This window comes from Mus pahari, chromosome 13 (assembly GCF_900095145.1).
Source record: "Mus pahari chromosome 13, PAHARI_EIJ_v1.1, whole genome shotgun sequence".
NCBI lineage: Eukaryota > Metazoa > Chordata > Mammalia > Rodentia > Muridae > Mus > Mus pahari.
The window spans coordinates 87,391,741-87,412,139 of NC_034602.1; the positions used below are offsets into that span (position 1 = coordinate 87,391,741).

Here is a 20,399-nt window from a genome sequence, read left to right on the forward strand (position 1 = left end):
GCCCTATGAGTTACTGTGTGATGTGTATGTGGGCCCTATGAGTTACTGTGTGATGTGTATGTGGGCCCTATGAGTTACTGTGTGATGTGTATGTGAGCCCTATGAGTTACTGTGTGATGTGTATGTCTGAGATTGATTTTTCCTTAGTTTTTATGCAGGGAGTGGGACGGATGTGAGGGCTACTTGGGGTAGGTCTTAGATGGACCCTTTGCTCTTTTGTCAAATATCAACTTATTTATGTTTGATTTTTTTTCCCTATTTAACATTTGGGAGATAATGTCTTTTCAAGAATTTGCTCATTTCATCTAATCTCTTGACCCTGAGAGTTCCTGACAGAGTTCCTTTCTCACCATCTCTGTAGCCACAAAGCATGTAACAATATCTTCTGCTTCATTTGTGATGCTAATTTGTAAGTCCCTTCCTTTTTTTCTTACGATTTAATCTTGAGATTTGTTGGTTTCTGTTGATCACTTCAAAGCATCAGCTGTTGAAATGACTGGGTTTTCCTCCGGGAATTTTCTGTTTTCAACTACAAGAACACGGACTATTTTCAATTATCTCCCCGTCATTTAGAGTGTGGTGTTTTGCTTCTGTTTTTGTATGGTAGTCCCTCAGTTGGGAATAGATACGGTTGATATTTGATCCTTCTCCTTTTTTTAATAAGGCACTCAGTGCTTTCTGTTTCCCTACCAACAGTGCTTTGGGGAACATTCCAGAAATTATGAGCGCTTGGGTTTTTTATTTTTATTTGAATCAGAATATTTTGAAACATAATTATGAGACCTCTTTATTGGCCCATTGTGGTGGGTAGTCTTGTCAACTACACAGCATTTAGGGTCACCTGAGATGTGGACCTCCAGGCAAGCCTGTGGGGATTCTCTTGGTCACATTGACTGTGGTGGTAAGACCTGTGTCTCATGGGCAGCACTGATTCCGGGTTGGGATCCTGGACAGTATCAGTGGGGAAGAAAACTCAGTGGTAGCACATGTTCATTGACTTCTGCTTCCTGCTTGTGGTTATGATGTGACCATCGGTTTCAAGTTCTTTTGTCTTGGCTTTCCCACTGTGACCCACTGTAGCCTAAAAACTGTGAGCCAGGATAAACCTTCCTCCTTTAAGTCGCTTTTGTAAGAGCATTTTACCACACCAACCAACAGAAAAAAGCAAAACAAAACAAACAAACCCAAAGATACCCAAATAGTATGTGTAAGTGTGTCTACACCCAATGAGTTTGTCTTTCTGCTACCGATTACTAGTTCAATGTCATGTGGTCTGTGAGCACACACTATAGTGCCTTCACACAAATATTCAAGTGACACAATACCATTCACAGGCCTCATGAGAGCACCCCAACTCTTCTTTCCTTTCCTTGTAACTATCATCATCGTCACCCCACTTCCCTCAAGTGTGGGCACTGTGTGCTGCAGCCTTTGCATCTTTGTGGATCTGCGGCTGAGTTTTGCCCCTGCAGCTTCCAGCATGGCTTCTATCCCCTTTGTCCCCTCCCCTCTCATCCCAGTCTCCTCTGCTGAGGTAACATCCTTCAGTTCCACAGCCCTTTAGAAGTCTGCTTGTGCTTGCTTGGTTTGCTTGTTTTGTCGTGTCTGCTCTCTTTAATTTTTTAAGATTTCTTCTGATAATCCTCAAGTCCTGAGATTCTCATCTCAGCCTTACCTAATTTGCTAAGAGGCTCATAACAACTACATTTATCTATCTATCTGTCTATCTATCTATCTATCTATCTATCTATCTATCTATCTATCTATCTATCTATCTATCTTCCTTTAGTATTTATGTCTTCGCTTACATCACCTGCCTGTTCTTGTAAGGTACCTGGTTTGTCCCTATACCCTTCAGTAGGTTAATCGTGGATGTTAGAATTCTGATAATTCTCACATCCCTCTGATGCCTAGTTCTGAGGCTGCCTCTGCCTCTTCAAATTACATTTTGCCTTTTGCAGGACATATAATATGCACCCGAGAGCCAGATATGAAGGGCCGAGCCAAAGGAATGGTTATGAGTCGTCCCGAGTCATACAGTGATAGCTCCCAAGAGGAAAGGTGTATTCTATGCCGCCACAGTTAGGCTCTGGTCCCTTAGTGAACCAAGCCTCTGCTGTGCGAACTTTGCAAATGTTTCCCTGACTTCTTCCCCCTTAGGTGAGGCAAAACAGCTTGAGTGGGTTGGAGTTGGTATCTTCCTCTTCCTCCAGGTCAGTCTGGTTCTGTCTTTGTCCTAAGACTCTGTCTGAGGCTGAATCCAAAAGCATTGTATTTCCTTGGCGAAGAAGATATCGAAACAGCCTACTCATTGGCTTTGGTACATGGTCATCAGTAATCACTCTTATGCAGGTCTACAATGAAGGAGAGCAAGTTAGGTGGAAGGGAATACAAACTGTACTGATTGAAGGAGGAAAGAAGTCAAGGGATTTAATGGCTTGTGTTGAAAGAGATGAGAAGAGGAAAGAAAGGCCTCATATGAAGGGGAACAGAAAGGGTGAAGTCCTCAGTATAAGCCCCTACCCAGCTAAGCCTCCAACTTGTAAAAGGGAAAGCTCCGCTCTGTAAAGTGAAGCAGAGGAAAGTTCTGCCTGCCCATGCCATGCAACGGAACCAGGCTCCACCTCAAGAGGTACCCAGATTTGGCCGGTCTGGACATGTGGTTCTGTCTTTAGAGCCATGAAAGATGCACAAGTAATGGGGTCGTGGAAGCTTCCTTCATAGTTCCAGAGAGCCACTAAGGACAGGGACATGGCAGAGGAGTCTGTGTGGAGGCCCTAAGGGGCCATTGTGTGAAGCTGTGAAAGCAAAGGCCTAGAGTGACTGGAGAACCCAAGATGTTGGAGATGCCAGAGCTATTCTGCTCAGGAGAGCTGCAGACAGGGAGTGGAACTAAACCAGTCCGAAGGAGAGAGGCACACGTCAGTCACAGTCAGCAAAGCTAGGCTGGAAGAACAGTCTAAGCCCTCTGATGTCAGACATGGAATTACAGGAGAGTTCCCCTCTCTGGGTTTCAGACTTGAATTTGGTTCAGTATTTCTTAACCCAACCCCTATTCCTCTCTTTTTATAATGGTAACATATGTTCTGTGCCATCATACGCTCTAAGTGTGTGATTTGCTGTTTTATTTTACAAGGGGTTAGAATCAAGATATTGCTTTGAATCTCAGAAGAGACTTTGGAGTTTTAAACTTCGAAAAGACTGAAAGACTACAGGGGTTTTTAAAGTTGGGCTAAATTATGATATGGCTACAAGTCAATGGGGGGGGGGCAGGAGTATAGTGTGGTTTGAATAAGAGACTCATATATTTGAATACTTGGTCCCCAGCTTGTGGAACTTTCTTGGGAAAAGACGAGGGGCATGGCCTGGCTGGAGGAGGTGAATCACTGTGGGTGGGCAGTGAAGTTTCAAAAGATGCACACCATTCTCTGTCTCTCTCTTTCTGCCTCCAACTTGTAGAACATGATGTAATTTCTCAGCTGTTCCAACCACCACATCCCTCTGCTCTGCCGTCATGGACTCTAACCCTCTGAATGGATGTCCCAAAATAAACACTTTCTTTGATGAGTTGCCTTGATTACTGTGTTTTATAACAGTGATAGAAACATAAGAAAAATGAGCGGGAGATGTACAGATTTTTTAATTTTATCAGTATTTTCAAATAATCAGTTTTAGGTGTGAGTATCCTTTTATTTTATGATGATTTATTCTCCCTTTTAATTCCATTCATTTTTCTTCTGTCATTTTAACTTCTAAAGTTGGATACCGGTTCACTGGTCTTTCTCTTTCTTTCTTTCTTTCTTTCTTTCTTTCTTTCTTTCTTTCTTTCTTTCTTTCTTTCTTTCTTTTTTTCTTTCTCTTTTCTTTTTTTCTTTTTGCAACTATTAACATTTTCTCTACTGTTATTCTGGTGTCTTTAAAATTCCACCCAGATGTCTAGTTGATTTCTATTTTGTACAGGTGTGACAATAGAACAACTTAATTTTACTTAGAGCCCTACATAAGAAAATGCAGAATGTGTTCAGTGCTGACACTGTTGCTGATTTCTTTCTTTCTTTCTTTTCTATGACCGATAAGCTTCCTAGAACGCTGAGCCTCCTTAATGACCCTAGCCAAAACAGGGTACTCACTGCCGGACCCAGCTTGGTGTTTAAAATGTACTACATTTGTTCCCATTCCTTCATACATACATTCATAACACTATTGGCTTTATTGGCCTTCCTTGGCTTGGAAAGTGAAACAAGGTTGAAGAAATAAAATACGGCATGTGCACAGGAAAGACATGTGTGAGATATTACTATCCTCGGGTTCTTCAATTTGTACTTAAAAAAATCATCCCGTGTTGTCTTTCCTTTTATCCTAAAAGTAGAGATGGTTCAACATACAGAAGTCTGGAAGCGTAATGAAGCATATAAGTAGATGTGAAGGCAAAAAAAGTATGGCTCAACATATGTATGAAAGACCTTTGACAACACGCAACATGACATCATGATAAAAGTTCTAGAGAACAGGACTGAAGAGAACATATTTCAGCATCATGCTGAATAGAGAAAGGGTGAAAGGAATCCTCCTCAAATCAGGAATGTGTCAGGAGTATTGACCTCTCTTCAACATAGTTTTTGAGGTTTTAGCTGGAGGAATAGGACAAGAGAAGGAAAGCAAAAGGAAACGTATAAGAAAGGAAGAACTCAAACTATCGTTATTTGTAGATGATGTGATATTATTATACATAAAGGATCCCACATTTTCTACCAGAAAACTTCTAGGAACAATCAATTTCAGCAAAATGGCAAGATACAAAATCAACTTACAAACCCAGAATCAAGCAATAAAACAATAAAACATGCTGGAAAAAAATCATGGGAACACACCCATTCACTAGCCTCTATCTAGCAATAAACCTAGGCCAGGTTTCATTTTACAATGAAAACAATCTTACTTAATGACCCATGAGACCATAATTTCATTTTGTTCTTTTTTTCTTAGTTACCTTCATTAGATGTCTAACTTCCTGTGAAATTTTCAGGGTTTAAGATAAAGGAGAAATACATGCATACATATATAATACATGCATACGTACATACATACATACAAGCATATATACGTAGGTGCATACATACATACATATGAATGAGGCCAAGGTCACTGTTACAAGGACCCTGTGACTCCTGCCGTGCAGATAACAGGAATGCCCACCACTACCAACCCATTCAACCACCCCAGAAATCCTCAGTCAATTTAGTTCTACCAGGCTTTCTGCCAACAGCCCAATCCCTATATTTTTCTCTGCTGAATTTTACTTAATGGCCTGGTATTTGCTAAAATTTTTCTCATGTGCATTCATCACCTGCTGGGAACAACATTTCACAGGCCTACAAGGTCAAGCTTGCTCACTGTGTTCTAGGCATCTTCTAACACTGTAGTGTTTTATGATTCAAAGTTCTATCAGTTTTTAAGTGGTGTATTAAAATGTCTTCAACTATTTCTGCCCCTAATTCTGCCAGACTACTTTATACTTTTGAAGAATCTTATTAGAAAACAAGGTTTAAAAAATAAAGCAGGCTGTTTCTATGGCCTCGATGAGCTGTACACACTCTCATCATATGTTATCTCTTCACCTTTAGGGGTGCTTCGTCCCTGACAACGACACGGTGAAACCTGATTTTAATTGACTCAACGTTTTCCAGACATACAGTTTTTATCCATAATTTCAGTTTCCTGCACTTCATTTTTTAAAGTCTTTCTGTTGCAGATATCATATATCTGATTTTTATTTTATAATTTTATTTGACGATTTTTTTTAATCTGGAGAGTTAAGTTCATTTACATATCTTGGATTGCTCTCTAATTCTTTAATTTATGTTCTTTCCCCCACCCCTGGCTCTCCTGTTTCTTCTTGCTGCCTTCTTTGAAGATGACATTTTATCCTCCTATTTTAATTTCAGAGACTCCTACTTTAAGTTTATGTGCCGCTGCCGTTGAGTTAGTTAGCATTTTCTTGTTTTAATGTGATGCATTGCGATGTGGCTGATTTACACCCTAGTGTCTATGGAGCTGACAGATTTACCATTGTCCTGTGGTCACCCTTTCTGTTGCTTTGCCCTCTCTTTGTGGGGAGTGGAGTGGAGTAGGTGTCATATTTTAACCTTCTATAATCATATTCTTTTAATGTAGGAAACAGCTCTCCTCTTTGTCTAAATATGTCATCGCACCCTTCCTGAAAGATGGTTTCTCTGGGCTTATAATTAAAATGTGTCAGTTATTCTTGCTCAGAGTTTTTAAGCATGATTTTCTCTGAATTCTTCCTTCTTTTGTTGCTGATAAGTTGTCACATGAAACTCCCCACTCTGTGACATCCCTGTCCCCTTTGTTTCTTTCTGTTAACACCAATTGGCCTTTCTTTTTTCAGACTCACTTAGTTTAAGTTCTCTATTTCTCTACTACAGTAGCCGATATCCAAGGGAACCGTGATGGCACCCTGGAACTCAGAGATCCTTCTCCCACAGAAAGCAAGCGCTGGCTTCGTGGGACCAAAAGATGACAGTAAAGTATTGGCAATTGGCACCAGAGTAGGTCTCACAAGGCAGGTTAGATTGCATGGACATAAAAATCGTATCAATTAATTTGGAAAAACAGACATCTTTATACAATTTTGCTTGATACACTATTACTTTCTACAAATCATGAACATAGTCTATATTATCATTTAATTATTTTATTAATATTTAATGATTTTCAGTGAAGAGCTATCATATCATTATATATTTTATTATTTTTCATAATAGTGACACTATTTTAATATACTTTATATTAAAATATAAATTATTTTATATTTTATTTCATTTTATTTCATTTAGAACTTTTTGTCATTACTATGTAAAAAAGAAAATTTTACTTTATTGATTTTGTGCCAACAATACTTCACTTACACATTCTACGTTCTTCTTTGATAGATGTTTTTAGACATCTCTAAATAACAAATAAATTAAATAAATAATAAAAATAATAATAATAAATAAAAATCCATGCTATAATCAAATAAAAAGAGCTGATTTATTTTGTTTTCTGACTTGGGGCCTTTTGTTCCCCTTTCTTGGTTTTCTTCGCTTGCTGAAGCCCATTACCATGTTAACAGTGTGAGATCAGGTAACCTCTTTTTGTTCTCAATCTAATGAAAAACTGTGCAATATTGCTCATTGGGTAAGATGTTAAGTTAGGTTCAATCCTAATTCCTTATATACTGAGGCACATTCTCAATAAACCCCTATGCGGCCATTTTAAAATGTGGGTCTCATGTAGCAGGACGCCCTTTATCAAGGCTTAGATATTTATTTCCTGTGGTTGCTGTCCAGTGCCTTCACAGTTTATACATAAATTAGTTACCCAGGGTGGTTCAACGCAAGCTACTCCATGATACATGAAAAGTCCCATATTATATTTAATTAATCATTATAGCCTTATTTTTCTCAGCAGACACTTAATTTGCTGGATCTTTCTCCAAACTTCTTAGATCACTTTTGAGACCCTCGAGGAGCTTAAGCATCTACTTCTGCTCTTCACTCTCTTGGCAGCTATGCCCGTGGTACTTAGTAATTTTTTTCCTTGTACATTTATTATTAATATACTGAGCATGAGCTTGTCTTTCCTGGAATTTAACCTCCAGGGGTTCTCCATGTCCTGAATCGACAGGAGATTCACTTGAAAAGAATCTGGACTGGTGTTTAGGACTTTGGGCATGAGTCCAGCATGGGTCCATCTTCATTTATAAACTTTTGCTTGGATGTTTTTTTCACTAAGAGCAGCTCGTGGCCAAGAATTTTTAGAGGACACTTTTTCATTACTCTCCCATGAACTAATGATGAGGTAAGAGTGTCTGTCTGCACGTACTGTCTTTATAACTGTGATATTTGTTTAACCGGTTTGACTCCTGCCTCTGTAAAAAAAGTTCTCTAGATCATTTTCCCACAATGCCCAGATCTAAGGTTTGCTCTCCTATTCCTCAATGACACAGGCACTAAATCAAAATACTAGGTCATTCAGACTTGATGGAACATGCAGCACTGATGACAGCACTGAGGACTGACCCGAGGGGTTTGCCTGGATGAGAGAGGCAGCTGTTGTGCATCTTGGACCCTTCTGTGTACAATGTAATAACCATACACTACTGTTCTATATTCTCTCCCTGCCGCATAGGAACTCCTGTGCTGTCTAAGGAACCCCTCAGTGCATTCCCAACCCTCTTCTTCATGTCTTATCTGGTATTTCCAAACATTTTGTAGTGAAAGTAATTCTGGATATCTAGTTCAAAATATAATTGGTGATTGAAAATTCAACACTGATTTTTTTTTTAGATACCTCAAATTTCTAACTGTTTATTTTGCTCATTGATAAATAAATGAGAAGCCTGGATAATAATGGCAAATTGGAAGTCCCTGACACCTAGAGCCGTCAATACTAATGATCCTCTCCGAGGGTTTTGGGAAAACAACTATGAAAAGTAAGAGATACATTTAATAAACAGTCTTTAGCCCTCGTAATAGTTTTTCTTTCTTCTAGAATATTCCAGAGAGTTTCCCTAAAGGCTCGGGGGAGGCACAGTCAATGGATGAATTGTGAAGTCTCGTGTTCGGAACTCGCCAGTTCTGAAAGCTGTCTTTCATGGACAAAATAAAGCTTGAATGGATGAAAATGATTCTTGGGAGTGAGCCAGGTCTCACATGAAAGGCCTCTTATTTCACCTCATAGGGAAAGAACTCTTAGAAATTAAACATAACAAACTTAATCACTTGGGCTAAATTTCACAATTATGCCAACTAAACCTATCTCATGCATTATTGAACAGATTCACTGTTAAAGTTTTAACATAGCATCTGCATTTGCTAACTGATCAGTAAATAATGTTATCTCCCTACATCGAACCCCTGAGGTAGCAATATCTTTGTAAGTGTTAAGTTCAGATATGGCTAGATGTGTTTGAAGAGCTATCAAAATGGATGCTGAAAAGCCTCTTTAGTTTCCCATTCTGTAGGTTTTCTTCCTGAGGTCCAAAGTGGCTTTATTTTCTCCTCAGTTTGACCACCGAACTTCTATGCCTTTTATGATTTTGTGTGTTCTGCAAGGGATTCCTCTTAGGAGTAAATGGACCACAGAGATGGCTAGCAAAGAAAGTTGATTCTCATGCAGCATGGCCCCAAAGCTTCTGAATGCTCCTTTCCTATGTGAGCAAGTAGAAAGATTTCAAACTAGCTACCCATGGTCACAGGTTCCCTTCTCGCCCTACTTAGAAAGTGGATACTTTGAGACAGAAGTCACACTGTCACCTTTATTCCTCACAAGGCAGTTCCTATATGGAGCACCAAATAAAACACAGTTAAAATGACTAAACCATACTAACAAACCCAAAAGGCATTCTGTGATGTGAACCTTCAGGAAAGTGTTGTAGGTATGGTTGAAACACTGAGCCAAAGAAGAATGTATACATAGTTACGGGAGAAAGGACTCAGAGGTTGAGAGCATTGGCAGCTCTTTCAGAAGACCTGGGTCAGGAAGCTCACAACTGTCTGCAATCACAGTTCCAGGGGATCTGACACCCTCTTCTAATTCTTCAGGCACAAGGCATGAATGCATGGGCATGTACAAATATGTAAACCATCCATACAGGTAAAAATATATTTAAATAGAATATATGCATAGCATTGTTCATACTATTAAGCATAAAGTATTCAAGGGCCACAGTGTAAAAGTAGCAGCTGCCCCAAAAGGAAACAGAGACTGCAACTATGACACAACTTTGTTGCACAAATATCTCACATGATACTATGAGCAAGAGAATGTGCCTTACCAATTTAAGGTAGCCATCGGCATCCAGAATTAAGTTCTCTGGCTTCAGGTCTCTGTAGATGATACCTAGTCGGTGCAGATAATCAAATGCTTCTGTCACACAAGCGACACAGAATTTGGAGGTTGGTTCATCGAAGCTGCCTCTGCAATGACATGGTTTCTCTTCTTAATACTCTGAATATGTCCGTGGCGCCATCATAGGCTTCTAGATCATATTGTAATCCACACATGGTCATGTGCATAGTGCTTAACCCAACATTCATTTACTTACATCCCTAGCTCAGTGGGCCTCAGCCATGAGAACACTGATATGCCTTGAGACAAATGATTTACTGGACCACACCCCAGTAAAATGAATCATAATGTGATATTAGGAAAAAATGTTCTTGGTTTCTAAGAGTTCCACAGGCAATCGTGTCATGCAGTCAGGGTTAAGGACCACGGTGCCAAAGAAGAACATCTAAGGGCTCGTCTGTCAACGACTCCCTTGCTTATTACAGAACGCCCTCACATTGCTCTTCTGGTGAACTTGTCTTCTCGCTTTCTGCAGCTCGGAAGTCCACAGCTTTCTGCCTTGTCTTTTCCCACCTCTCTGCCCTTCTGACTCTGTCTTTGTCATCTTCAGGCATCCTTTGATTTATCATTTCCTTAGAAATGTGCAAATTCTCTGTCATTATTTAGCCTTCATATAGTGGGATATTTTAATATCACCCCCCCATTTCTTCAGCTAAACTCTAAGCTTGTGTTTCTAAATTTTATACTTTTATAGCCTTTTACATACAAAATTCTGTATTGTCTAGAAATCTTTCAAACTTTTACCATCATGCCTTCTACATAGAAGCTGCCTCTTACCATCTGTATTATGACTACCAAAATCATTCCTTTCATAAAATCAAACCTTTGTAGACATCCCATTCTGCTTTGTTTTGTGAGGACCTAATCAGTTCCCCATCACACGCCCTTGTTAACATTCTGAGTCTGAGTCTGCCTCTTCCTGTCCATGTGACCTCAGATAGTTCATACATGCTGTATGCCTGAAACTCTTCAGCCCATATACTAGAATGGCAGATTACTTTACAAGACCCCCATGCTACTTCTGTAATGTTAGCTAACAAAAAAGAACAACTATTGCCCTGCTACATGTAGTGAAAGCATTTTCCTATAATCATATCCTAGTACCATCTTCATAGCTCAGACCAGATGTGAGTTGGTAAGAGTTATTGCTTACAGAGCTTTTCCTCACCTGTCTCTCAGTATACTCCACAGCTCCCCACCTAAGCAGGCCTCCAGAAGCATGTATACATATTTATTGTCCTTGAAAGTACGATACAACCTGTGGAGACAGATGAAAACAAATGGTTAGAAATGTGGCTCTAACGTCATTGAAGCTGGTTAGGCTGCCACCAGCAACTTTTGAAACTACTCCCATTTCCACATAGACTCCTGTGGTCATTTAAATCTACTTGGCCTAGGGAGTGGCACTATTAGAAGGCCTTGTTGAAACACGTGTGTCACTGTGAGTGTGGGCTTTAAGACCCTCCTCCTAGCTCCCTGTAAGCCAGTCTTCTCCCAGTGGCCTTCAGATGAAGATGTAGAACTCTCAGTTCCTCCTGCACCATGCCTGCCTGGGCTCTGCCATGCTCCTGCCTTGATGATCATGGACTGAACCTCTGAACCTGTAAGACAGCCCCAATTATATGTTGTCCTTTATAAGAGCTGCCTTGGTCATGGTGTTTGTTCACAGCAGTAAAACCCCAACTAAGATAACATCCAACAGCTGCACAGGGCTTCTCGCCAAAGCCTCTCTGATGATCCCTGGGATCTCTGACTTTATCCTGTACTTACATAGCCCTGCCTCTGCCCACAGACTGAACTTCTTCATCTTCATTTCTTGAAAGGCTAAGCGCCGGACCACCTTCATCATAAAGTGACTCATTATGTCACCTATCAAATAGGACCGCTCCTTCTTCCTCAAAGCCACAGGCCCATGCATATATCACTTAATAGGTACCTTCCATAACAGTTCATTAGACACATGTTGTATGCCCCCTGTTTGGTTAGCTAGTATTGGAACTATACTAGGAGACAGACTTTTAAGTTGTAAGGCTAGTGGGGAATGACTTGGCGAGGACACCTACAAGTGGAAAGTAGTCTGGGTGGGGAGTGTGTATGATCCAGGTTCAAGAAAGGCCCACCTCTAAAGAGCCCTGCTGCCCTTGGCTAACCCATGGAAATTAGATGGTGGGTAAAGTGGTTCTGAGCATTAATAACAATGTGTGAGAAGGACAGAGATGCTGTGCTTAACAGGCCTCCACATAAGCTGGGGTAGGGGAGCCTCAGAGCCGCAGTGGTGTGTCGGGATGGTATGTCACATTCAACACATGGGTTCAAATATTTTCAGGTGCTCAGTGTTCAAGAAGAACCTGTTTTAGTAGATGGAGAGAAGGCTCACCACTTGTTGTTCTCACAAAAGATGCAGGTTCAATTCCCAGTACCCACATGACGGATCACAGTTGTCTATAATGACAGTTCCATCTCCCTCTTTTTGGCCTGGGTGGACACTAGCCATCCATATAGTACACATACATACACGCAGGCAGGCATTCATATACATAAAATAAAAGTAAGAAAGGAAGAATTAGAGGAGAGGAGGAGCAGAATGGGAATGGAATGGTGGGAGGGGAGAAGCAGAGAGGAAGGCGCAGACCCTTTTCTTGGTTGCACCACACCCAGAAGGAAGCAGCCAGGAGAACTGATGGTCCACAGCATGGGGACTACAGTAAGTCATCTCTTTAGAAGCTGGGTATCGTGGCACACATTTGTAATCATAACATTCAAGGGCAGGAAGGTTTCTGTGAGTTCAGGGTCATCTTGGGCTACATAGTACCATGCTAGTCAGAAAGTAAAAGTTTCAGGATGTGGGCTCTGGCGCTAGAGCCCAGGCTAGATGCCCCATGGCACACCTATTTTGTCTTTCCTATAGGCTGCACACTACCAGAAGTCACCGAAACTACACTTAGGGATCATTAAGAAGTAAATGAACATTTAAACTGGCTTATATCGGTGGCCCATGAATATGCAAGTAAAGAGGGTGGTGGCCTAAATAGTATCTCCTCCAAGCTTCTAACAGGTACAGAGAAAAAAGGAATAACTATCAGGAGATAGTCACTTTAGAGCTTTGAACTTCTAGGACCAGGTATGTCCCCCTTTGGTAACTGTGTGTACCCAAATGCCTTCCCTGCAGAGGTTTAACTTCCCTCCCATCCTGGGCAGCTTCTTGTTTCCTCCTTCCCAAATTCTACATTAGCTCCAACTATTTTATAATAGACACACATGCACACACACACACACACACACACACACACACACACACACACACACACGTGAGCACCTTAGCAAGGTTTCCTTGGAAACTCCTACCCAAGATCCCATAGGCGACTTCAGAGTCACACTTCCTGGAACGCTCACTGCCCACTTACTTCACGATGAAGGGAGAACACAACCCCTCCAGGATCCTCTTTTCTGAGTAGACATGTTCTTGCTGTTTTGTATCAACAATGTGCTTCTTCTTTATACACTTCATGGCAAAAGCAACATTCTCATTTTTAACTTTAACCTACATGAGAAATGGAAGCATTCTCATAATTAATGTATCACAGTAATTTGTAATATGTAATATAACATATTAACTAATGAAAATTAAGTTGTTTTACATTTAAAGAGTATATAGGCTTTTTAACCACGTATCCCTCTAGAATTGATTTCTATATAACTATGCACTTCCAATCATTTTCAAAATGCTTCATATAACTTGGTTCTAAATTTTTTCTACTGAAATAGGAAAATAGAGTTTCATTAAATTTCATTGACAGAAATCATCAGTTTTCATTGTGTAACAAGATCAAGAATTTCCAAGGCTTCTTATTTCTTAATATTCATCTCTAATTTTCAAAGAAACTCACATCAAATTAATTCTTTTATCTGTCCTATTCAGTGGGCAACTTACTAATCTCATGAGGTCATTTAAATTTAAATTAATTAAAAGTAGAAATTCATTTGTATTAATTGTATTAGGCACATTTTCAAAGTTCAACAGGCACATCAGGTAATAGAAACATATATCTATAAATGCAGAAATTGGGGTTGCAAAGTAAGAGAAGGCTTTCTCTGTATGCAAAACTCAGAACATATTATTAAAGGCAAATCAAAATTGAAAACGACTATTTTTCTGGTAGCTATGAAAATCCATAAGCAGACAATACTGAATAGTAAATGGAAATTGACTACTCTCACAGTCTCATCACAGTTATCGTTTGTAATGTCTATAGATTTTTAAATGGCTGGAGGAATTACTTCTTTAGTAGTTATTATCTAGGAGAGCAGATCTCAGCATTGTTAATTCAATCTTTTAGCTGCGTTCTTGGGTGGAAAATACCCATGCACATAAATATTTGCATAGAGCATAAGACTCTCTACAAATATTCTCTGCCCTGCTAGGAAAGTGCTTTTCCCCCTCCTCCATCAGAGATGAGTCTGGAGTGGGTGTGAATTGTTCTATCTATCGGGTCTATAGCAGCCTGCCACAGTGCCTTATACTGAGCCATCCTTCAGACAAAGGCCTCGATGTAGCTCCTGGAGGTCATGGTACAGTGAACCATCAAAAATCGCCTGGGCAAAGAAGGGCTTGGTAATTGCCAGGGGCTCAGAGCCATCTGTGCCCCCAAAAAGCACAGTTGTCTATTCCACAGTTTTCTCGGAACACTTGGTCTAACCCAGCGCCTCTGCTACTTCTTGGGAGCTGATTATTAAGCACAGAAAGGTGACACCAGGCTTTGGCTCCCAGCTGTCTATTGAGCGCCACGGAAGGCTGCTCTTCAAACAGCCTCTGGCTTCCATTCTTTCCTGTCTCTCTGCAGGGAAGCTTTACATACCCCAAAGCAGGGTAATGAAAGCCAAGCACAGATATAGAAGCGGGGTTGCTTAAGGAATATGTCTATAATGTTAAGGATTCCACCTAGGGTATTTCTACTGGCCACTGCAGAGAGATACTGGGTTTTGACTATATACATCTATGCACATGTGAGTGTTTGTTACAAAATACATTTTTTTTTTTACATTTCATAATCTTTCAGAATGCCTACTTGGTACATTCTCCAATAATTACTATCAAGAAGGATTCATCACAGGATGTGATGTAAGAGATCACTTAGTTACTATTTGCAAGCACAAATAGGCAGAAACATTTATTTCCTCAGACTCAGAACACTTTAAGTTAGCAGTGATAACTCATATATTCCTCCAACCTAAGCTGGGATATAAAACAGAACAAAGCAAAGAGTCAAAATGCTTCTCTCAGATGCTTGAAACGTAAACCCCTTACAAGCTCCACTCTTCCGAACCCACCAACGCCCAGTGTTGCGATAATCTCAAGGTTCTGGAATGGGGAGGTTGAGGAGAATCTGGCCACCTTCTCTTTCAGCTGAATCATCTCCAGAGAAAGGGCTTTGGACAGTTTCCAGCTAGACATGGAGCGCCTGCAGAGAGAAGCGAGAAGTCACACACACACACACACATACCCTAAGCCATGCTGGAACCCTGCCAGTCACAAACTCTGCTCTCATACAGCCTACCGGTGCCACAAAGATCGTCTCAACCTTTGACAGGGACGCATGTGACCATACCGAGGATCACTTGGTTGGACAAAAGACAGATTCAAGGAGAGCAAAATGGAGGGACTTTGTTGAATTTCAAACACGTCTCGAAACAAGCTGTTAATCAGTATCCCAGGAGAGAAGTCAGTGGAAGAGAACAAGCCAGTCACATCTGCCATTCCCAGAAGGCCACACTGAGAATTCCTGCTGTTTGTCAACAAAAATGTTTGCGCCTTATGCAGAATCACTGCCTCATGAGACATAAACGAGCGCTTCCTATTTTACATCTAAGTACTTCTGTTCATAAATACCTGTATTATTATTGAGTTCAAACTAACTGTAAACTGTTACTATAAAGGCAGCAGGCACAAAGTCTAAAGGGGCATAGAGTGGAAAAAACAAAGTACTGATTAAACACCTTAACTCAAAATTTAGTCTTTCTAGAAAGTTTGAGTGTACCTCATCAGAAGCCTGTCTCGAGAGCATAAGCTTCCGTTTTCCCTCGTAATGCCTCAAAGGCTGGGGTTAGCAGAGTGAGGGAGAATCCACCTTCATTGTACGGGGCCCTAGATTCATTTCTCAGCACAAAAATATCACAATAAAATCTAAGTGTTTTACCAGGTAACAAAACATTAAATGAAAGTTTCCTATTTTTTTTTTTTTTAAAAAAAAGCACTCAGTAATTTGAAGTAGTCATTTCAGCTGCTTCCTACTCACAAATACATCCTTGGAGACTTAAAAAAAAAAAATCCAGCTATAATCCTGTTCTTCACCTGTAAACATATCCTTTTAGAGTAAGTTACCATTCTAAAGTATTTCCTTTATCAGAAAATTTCTCCCAAATTCCTACTCAACACTCAAAGTTTTTCCTTAGAGGCGTAAAAACTCGCCATTCTAGAGTTGAGACGGTGTCTCCCGAATCCCCTAGCGAGGGCACAGGGAGGGTAACTCCGAGGGGAATTGCTCCCTGTCCCTGTTGCCACTGGCAGGGAAACCCCGTCTTACTTACTTTGCGTGTCTTTTTTCATCGTCACGGTTCAGGTTGGCCACATACCCCTCAAGGTATTTTTGGAGTTCATCAAATGTCCCAACAGTTTGGTTGAATGTTCTAAAAAAAAGAAAATGAGACCAAGTGGTCGGTTGTGAAGATATCAAGACAATTTAATGCTTTCTGTTCCCATTTATCTGTGTGTTTCTGTGTGTTGGGGTACACATGTGTATGGTGGCCTAACCTTGGGTGTGATTACTCAAGAGCTGTCTACCTTTAAGATGGGGTCTCACAGGGCTCGGAGCATGCCAATTAGACTCAGTTAGCTGGCCAGCAAACTCCAGAGACATGACTCCCTCCACGTTCCTAGCAAGAGATACAAGCACATGTCCCAGTCCACATAAAATTTGTATGTGGGTTCTGGGGATAGAATTCAAATCCTTGTGGTTGCACAGAAAGCACTTTGTTGGCTGAGGTATCCTCCAAGCCCGAGAGTTTTCCTAAATACACACACACACACACACACACACACACACACACACACACAAAGCCCTGAACCATCCCTCAAGCCTGAGAGTTTTACTCAATGCATGCACACGCACAACACTATCTGATTGTTTGTTTCAACTTTTAAAGTGTTCTTCAGTAAGTTACGGAATAATTAAGTTTCTATAGTTGTGGTTAGTTATTGGCAGTTCTGTAGCTGATTCCCTCTGTTAAGGACACACAGGGACTCAGTCAGGTAGCATTTTCCCCACAACCCTGCCTTGCCATTCCCCACGTTTCAGCTGCTACAAAGCTCTAGCCATAACTTCACACAAGCTGTTCCCACTCCGACGTTAGACCCCAAGGAGTCTGAGATTGTCTTCCATAATCCACAGTAGAACCAGGAAGTGGGGGCTTTTAAAAAACAGAGTTATTATTACCCTTACAGTTAATTCACACGTTTTCTCACAATTTCAAAATAAAAAAGAGAGCTCAAACTATATTCTTCTGGTGCTATAATGAAGAGTTTGTGTAAGCTGGGCAGTAGTGGCGCACGCCTTTAATCCCAGCACTTGGGAGACAGAGGCAGGCAGATTTCTGAGTTCAAGGCCAGTCTGGTCTACAGAGTGAGTTCCAGGACAGCTAGGATTATACAGAGAAACCCTGTCTTGAAAAACAAAACAAAACAAAACAAAACAACAACAACAACAACAACAACAAAGAGTTTGTGTAAAATTGGGGAAGGAAAGGAGAAATAAGGATCTATAGATTCTCTGTCACTCTGTTTCGGTGTAAGTGTGGTCAAGCCATCATCTGGTGAGCACTTCTCATATCCCAAGGACTATGGCAGACACTAGCTCTGCAGTCACCACGTACAAAGGACCTCCTTCTGTGAGCACGAGGCTAACAGGAGATTGGTAAGGCAGGTGTTATAGAAACTAAACTGGGAATATCACTCAATATGATTAAAGTCTGCAGAGTGTCCTGAATTGCTCTATCGCTGGGGCCTAATCTATTCCTTTAGTCATAAGTAGAGGAATCAATAATCACCTATCATTTATCATCTAAAGTGGAATAGTGTTCACAGGGCAATGAGACACAACTCAAGAGACACATAACCCTAATGACCACAGAAATCTAGATCGTAGATCAACCTACATGTACCTAATGGTCCATCTGTCTCAACCCTGATGTACATAATGTTACATCTTTCATTGTGTCAGGTGTACTTCTCAACCCTCATTAATGTGCGTATAAGTTAAACTTGTAAAGTTTACATAAAATTATTACAATATTTTTCATAGACTCTGAGGGACTCTCTCTGACATATGTGATTACAGATGAAGTTCATTCCTCTCTTTCCTCGCAGGTCGTAACTCCCGGAGCAATTACGGCACGGCAAATGCTATTCAGCACATGTGCAGATTTTTAAGAAACTCATAAAAAGCAAATTTGTTGGTAGGATGATACCGACCCTAACACATTTTCTATTCGACAGCTGTCGTCCAAGGATTGTTTGCATCTAAGCACATTTTGCCCTTTCTCAGCCCTTTGCTGGTTCACTTCCCCTGGAGTGACTTCTCCATTTTCTCTTTGCTTAGAAAAAGTCCTGTGTTGAGATTCATTTCCACACTTAAAAAAATAAAATAATTCCCTTTCCGCACACAGCTTCATAACTGCTTCTCTTTCTGAACAGGTGCTATGGGAGCCTTGGGGCATGGTGGCAAGATGCTGAAATTAGTCAGGAAATCTGGGCAGTAGCCCTTGGCTCATCACAGAGGGCACTGAGGGAGAAGACCTTTAACCTACTTGGGGGTCACTTGTCATAGCTGCAGGAAAGAATCAGAATAGCTTGGAGAAGTATTAAAATTACAGTTAACTTTTTAATATATGTTGACACTAAGATTGTGCGGTTCACACGTATAGTATCTGGCTTTTAGAGACAATAGAGAAATCTATAGATGAAATAATTGCCTGTTTCCTTGCATTTCCTTGAATGTGTTATCAAGATGGCATGGATCTGTGGACAGGCTGTAGATTAGCCATGCATTGACAACTGACTGACTTGCACTGTGAAGTGGACAAGGTCATTGAAAATTTCCCTGGTAAGTGCTTCCCGGCGCTTCACACCTGTGACTCCATGTTCCGTAAATGGTATAGACAATTAGCCACTGACAATATTCCACAATTACACCTTGCCATTTTACTGATTCTGTTAATATTTCACAAGAGGATGTCTTAGTTCTTTGACAACACTGTGGCTTACTCAGACGATGGTTCGGTTTTTGTTTACGTGAGTTGTATTCTTTGGATCGGCTACACAACCAGTGACTATTTAACTGATTAATGAAGGGTCCACGGAGCCAGGTTAACATGGGCTTTGAAGTAGAGAGGGATATAAAGTGAGATTTATTTTTAAAGGGATATAAAGTGAGATTTTATTTTAACCTAAGAATGATATCAATATTGGTGCATATTATTAAAAATTACTACAGATGGCCCTGCCTCTCTAGAATGATAACTAATTAGTTGACTGTTTTGTTTGTTTGTTTTTGTTTTTTACTTCACAGGAAGATTCTGGGCTGGAGAGATGGGCTCAAAAATTGGCTGTTCTTGTAAAGGACCCACATTTGGTCCCCGGAACCCACATCAGTGGATCCCAACATCCTTTAGTTCCAGCTCCAAGGACTGGGAACTCTTCTTGTCTCCTTGGATACTCAATCTCATATTGCATGCCCACAGACACACAAATAAATCCGTAAAAGCACTAACAAACTGAGTTCCCTGAAAGACACAGAATTTAAATCAGCCCATTGCTGATAATTATGTATCAACTTTGCACACAAAATATTTAGCCTGCCAGCATCTGCCACTGCAGAGACAGGCTCTGATCAGAAGGCCCGGTTTCTGCTCATGAATTTTAATGGCATGTACTTGCAGCTGAGCATTGGCCAGCATTTCCAAGTAGTGATGAATCTGAAAACAGAGAGGGCCTCGGAGTAACAGATGCCAAGTCTTCAAAAGGAACAGGTGCCTGCCTTCTCCAACACTGGGACACTCACTCTCGATCTATCACGAGGCATGCGACATCATTTTCTTCCGCAATTATATTGGCTGATCTGACATCATCACTGCAAATGAAAAAGGGAAGTCAGCTTTCACCACAATTAGAAATTAAAAGTCTGTCATGGTTAGGGAACCTATAGCTTTACGTGAATTCACACTTAGCAGCTAAACCATCCAAAGACTACCATGGATTTTCAAAAATAAAATGGTATTTCATACTCAACCCTTCTAAGAAATGGATTTGAAATGTGTCCCAATAAAGTTTATGTACACAAAGAACTCAGGGAAGGAGACTGTACTGGGAGCATGGGAGACTATCCAGCTGAGAAGTGGAATCTCATTTGTGTTTATCACAGTCAGAAGAGAAG

General features: G+C 40.6%; 1 protein-coding gene across 2 annotated transcripts in view; it reads right to left on the reverse strand.

The window, feature by feature from the left end:
- Prkg2 (protein kinase cGMP-dependent 2) overlaps positions 1-20,399 on the reverse strand; it is a 106,703-nt gene that overhangs the window by 26,720 nt on the left and 59,584 nt on the right. Inside the window, exons 9-14 of one of the 2 annotated variants that reach the window (XM_021210645.2) lie at positions 20,028-20,096; positions 16,501-16,599; positions 15,221-15,374; positions 13,320-13,456; positions 11,084-11,173; positions 9,842-9,983 (exon numbers count right to left, since the gene is read on the reverse strand). In XM_021210645.2, the coding sequence (XP_021066304.1) occupies positions 9,842-9,983; positions 11,084-11,173; positions 13,320-13,456; positions 15,221-15,374; positions 16,501-16,599; positions 20,028-20,096 (691 nt within the window). Of the gene's footprint in view, positions 1-9,841; positions 9,984-11,083; positions 11,174-13,319; positions 13,457-15,220; positions 15,375-15,416; positions 15,478-16,500; positions 16,600-20,027; positions 20,097-20,399 lie in introns of those variants that run through there. The other variant, XM_029545451.1, reaches the window with a different exon arrangement.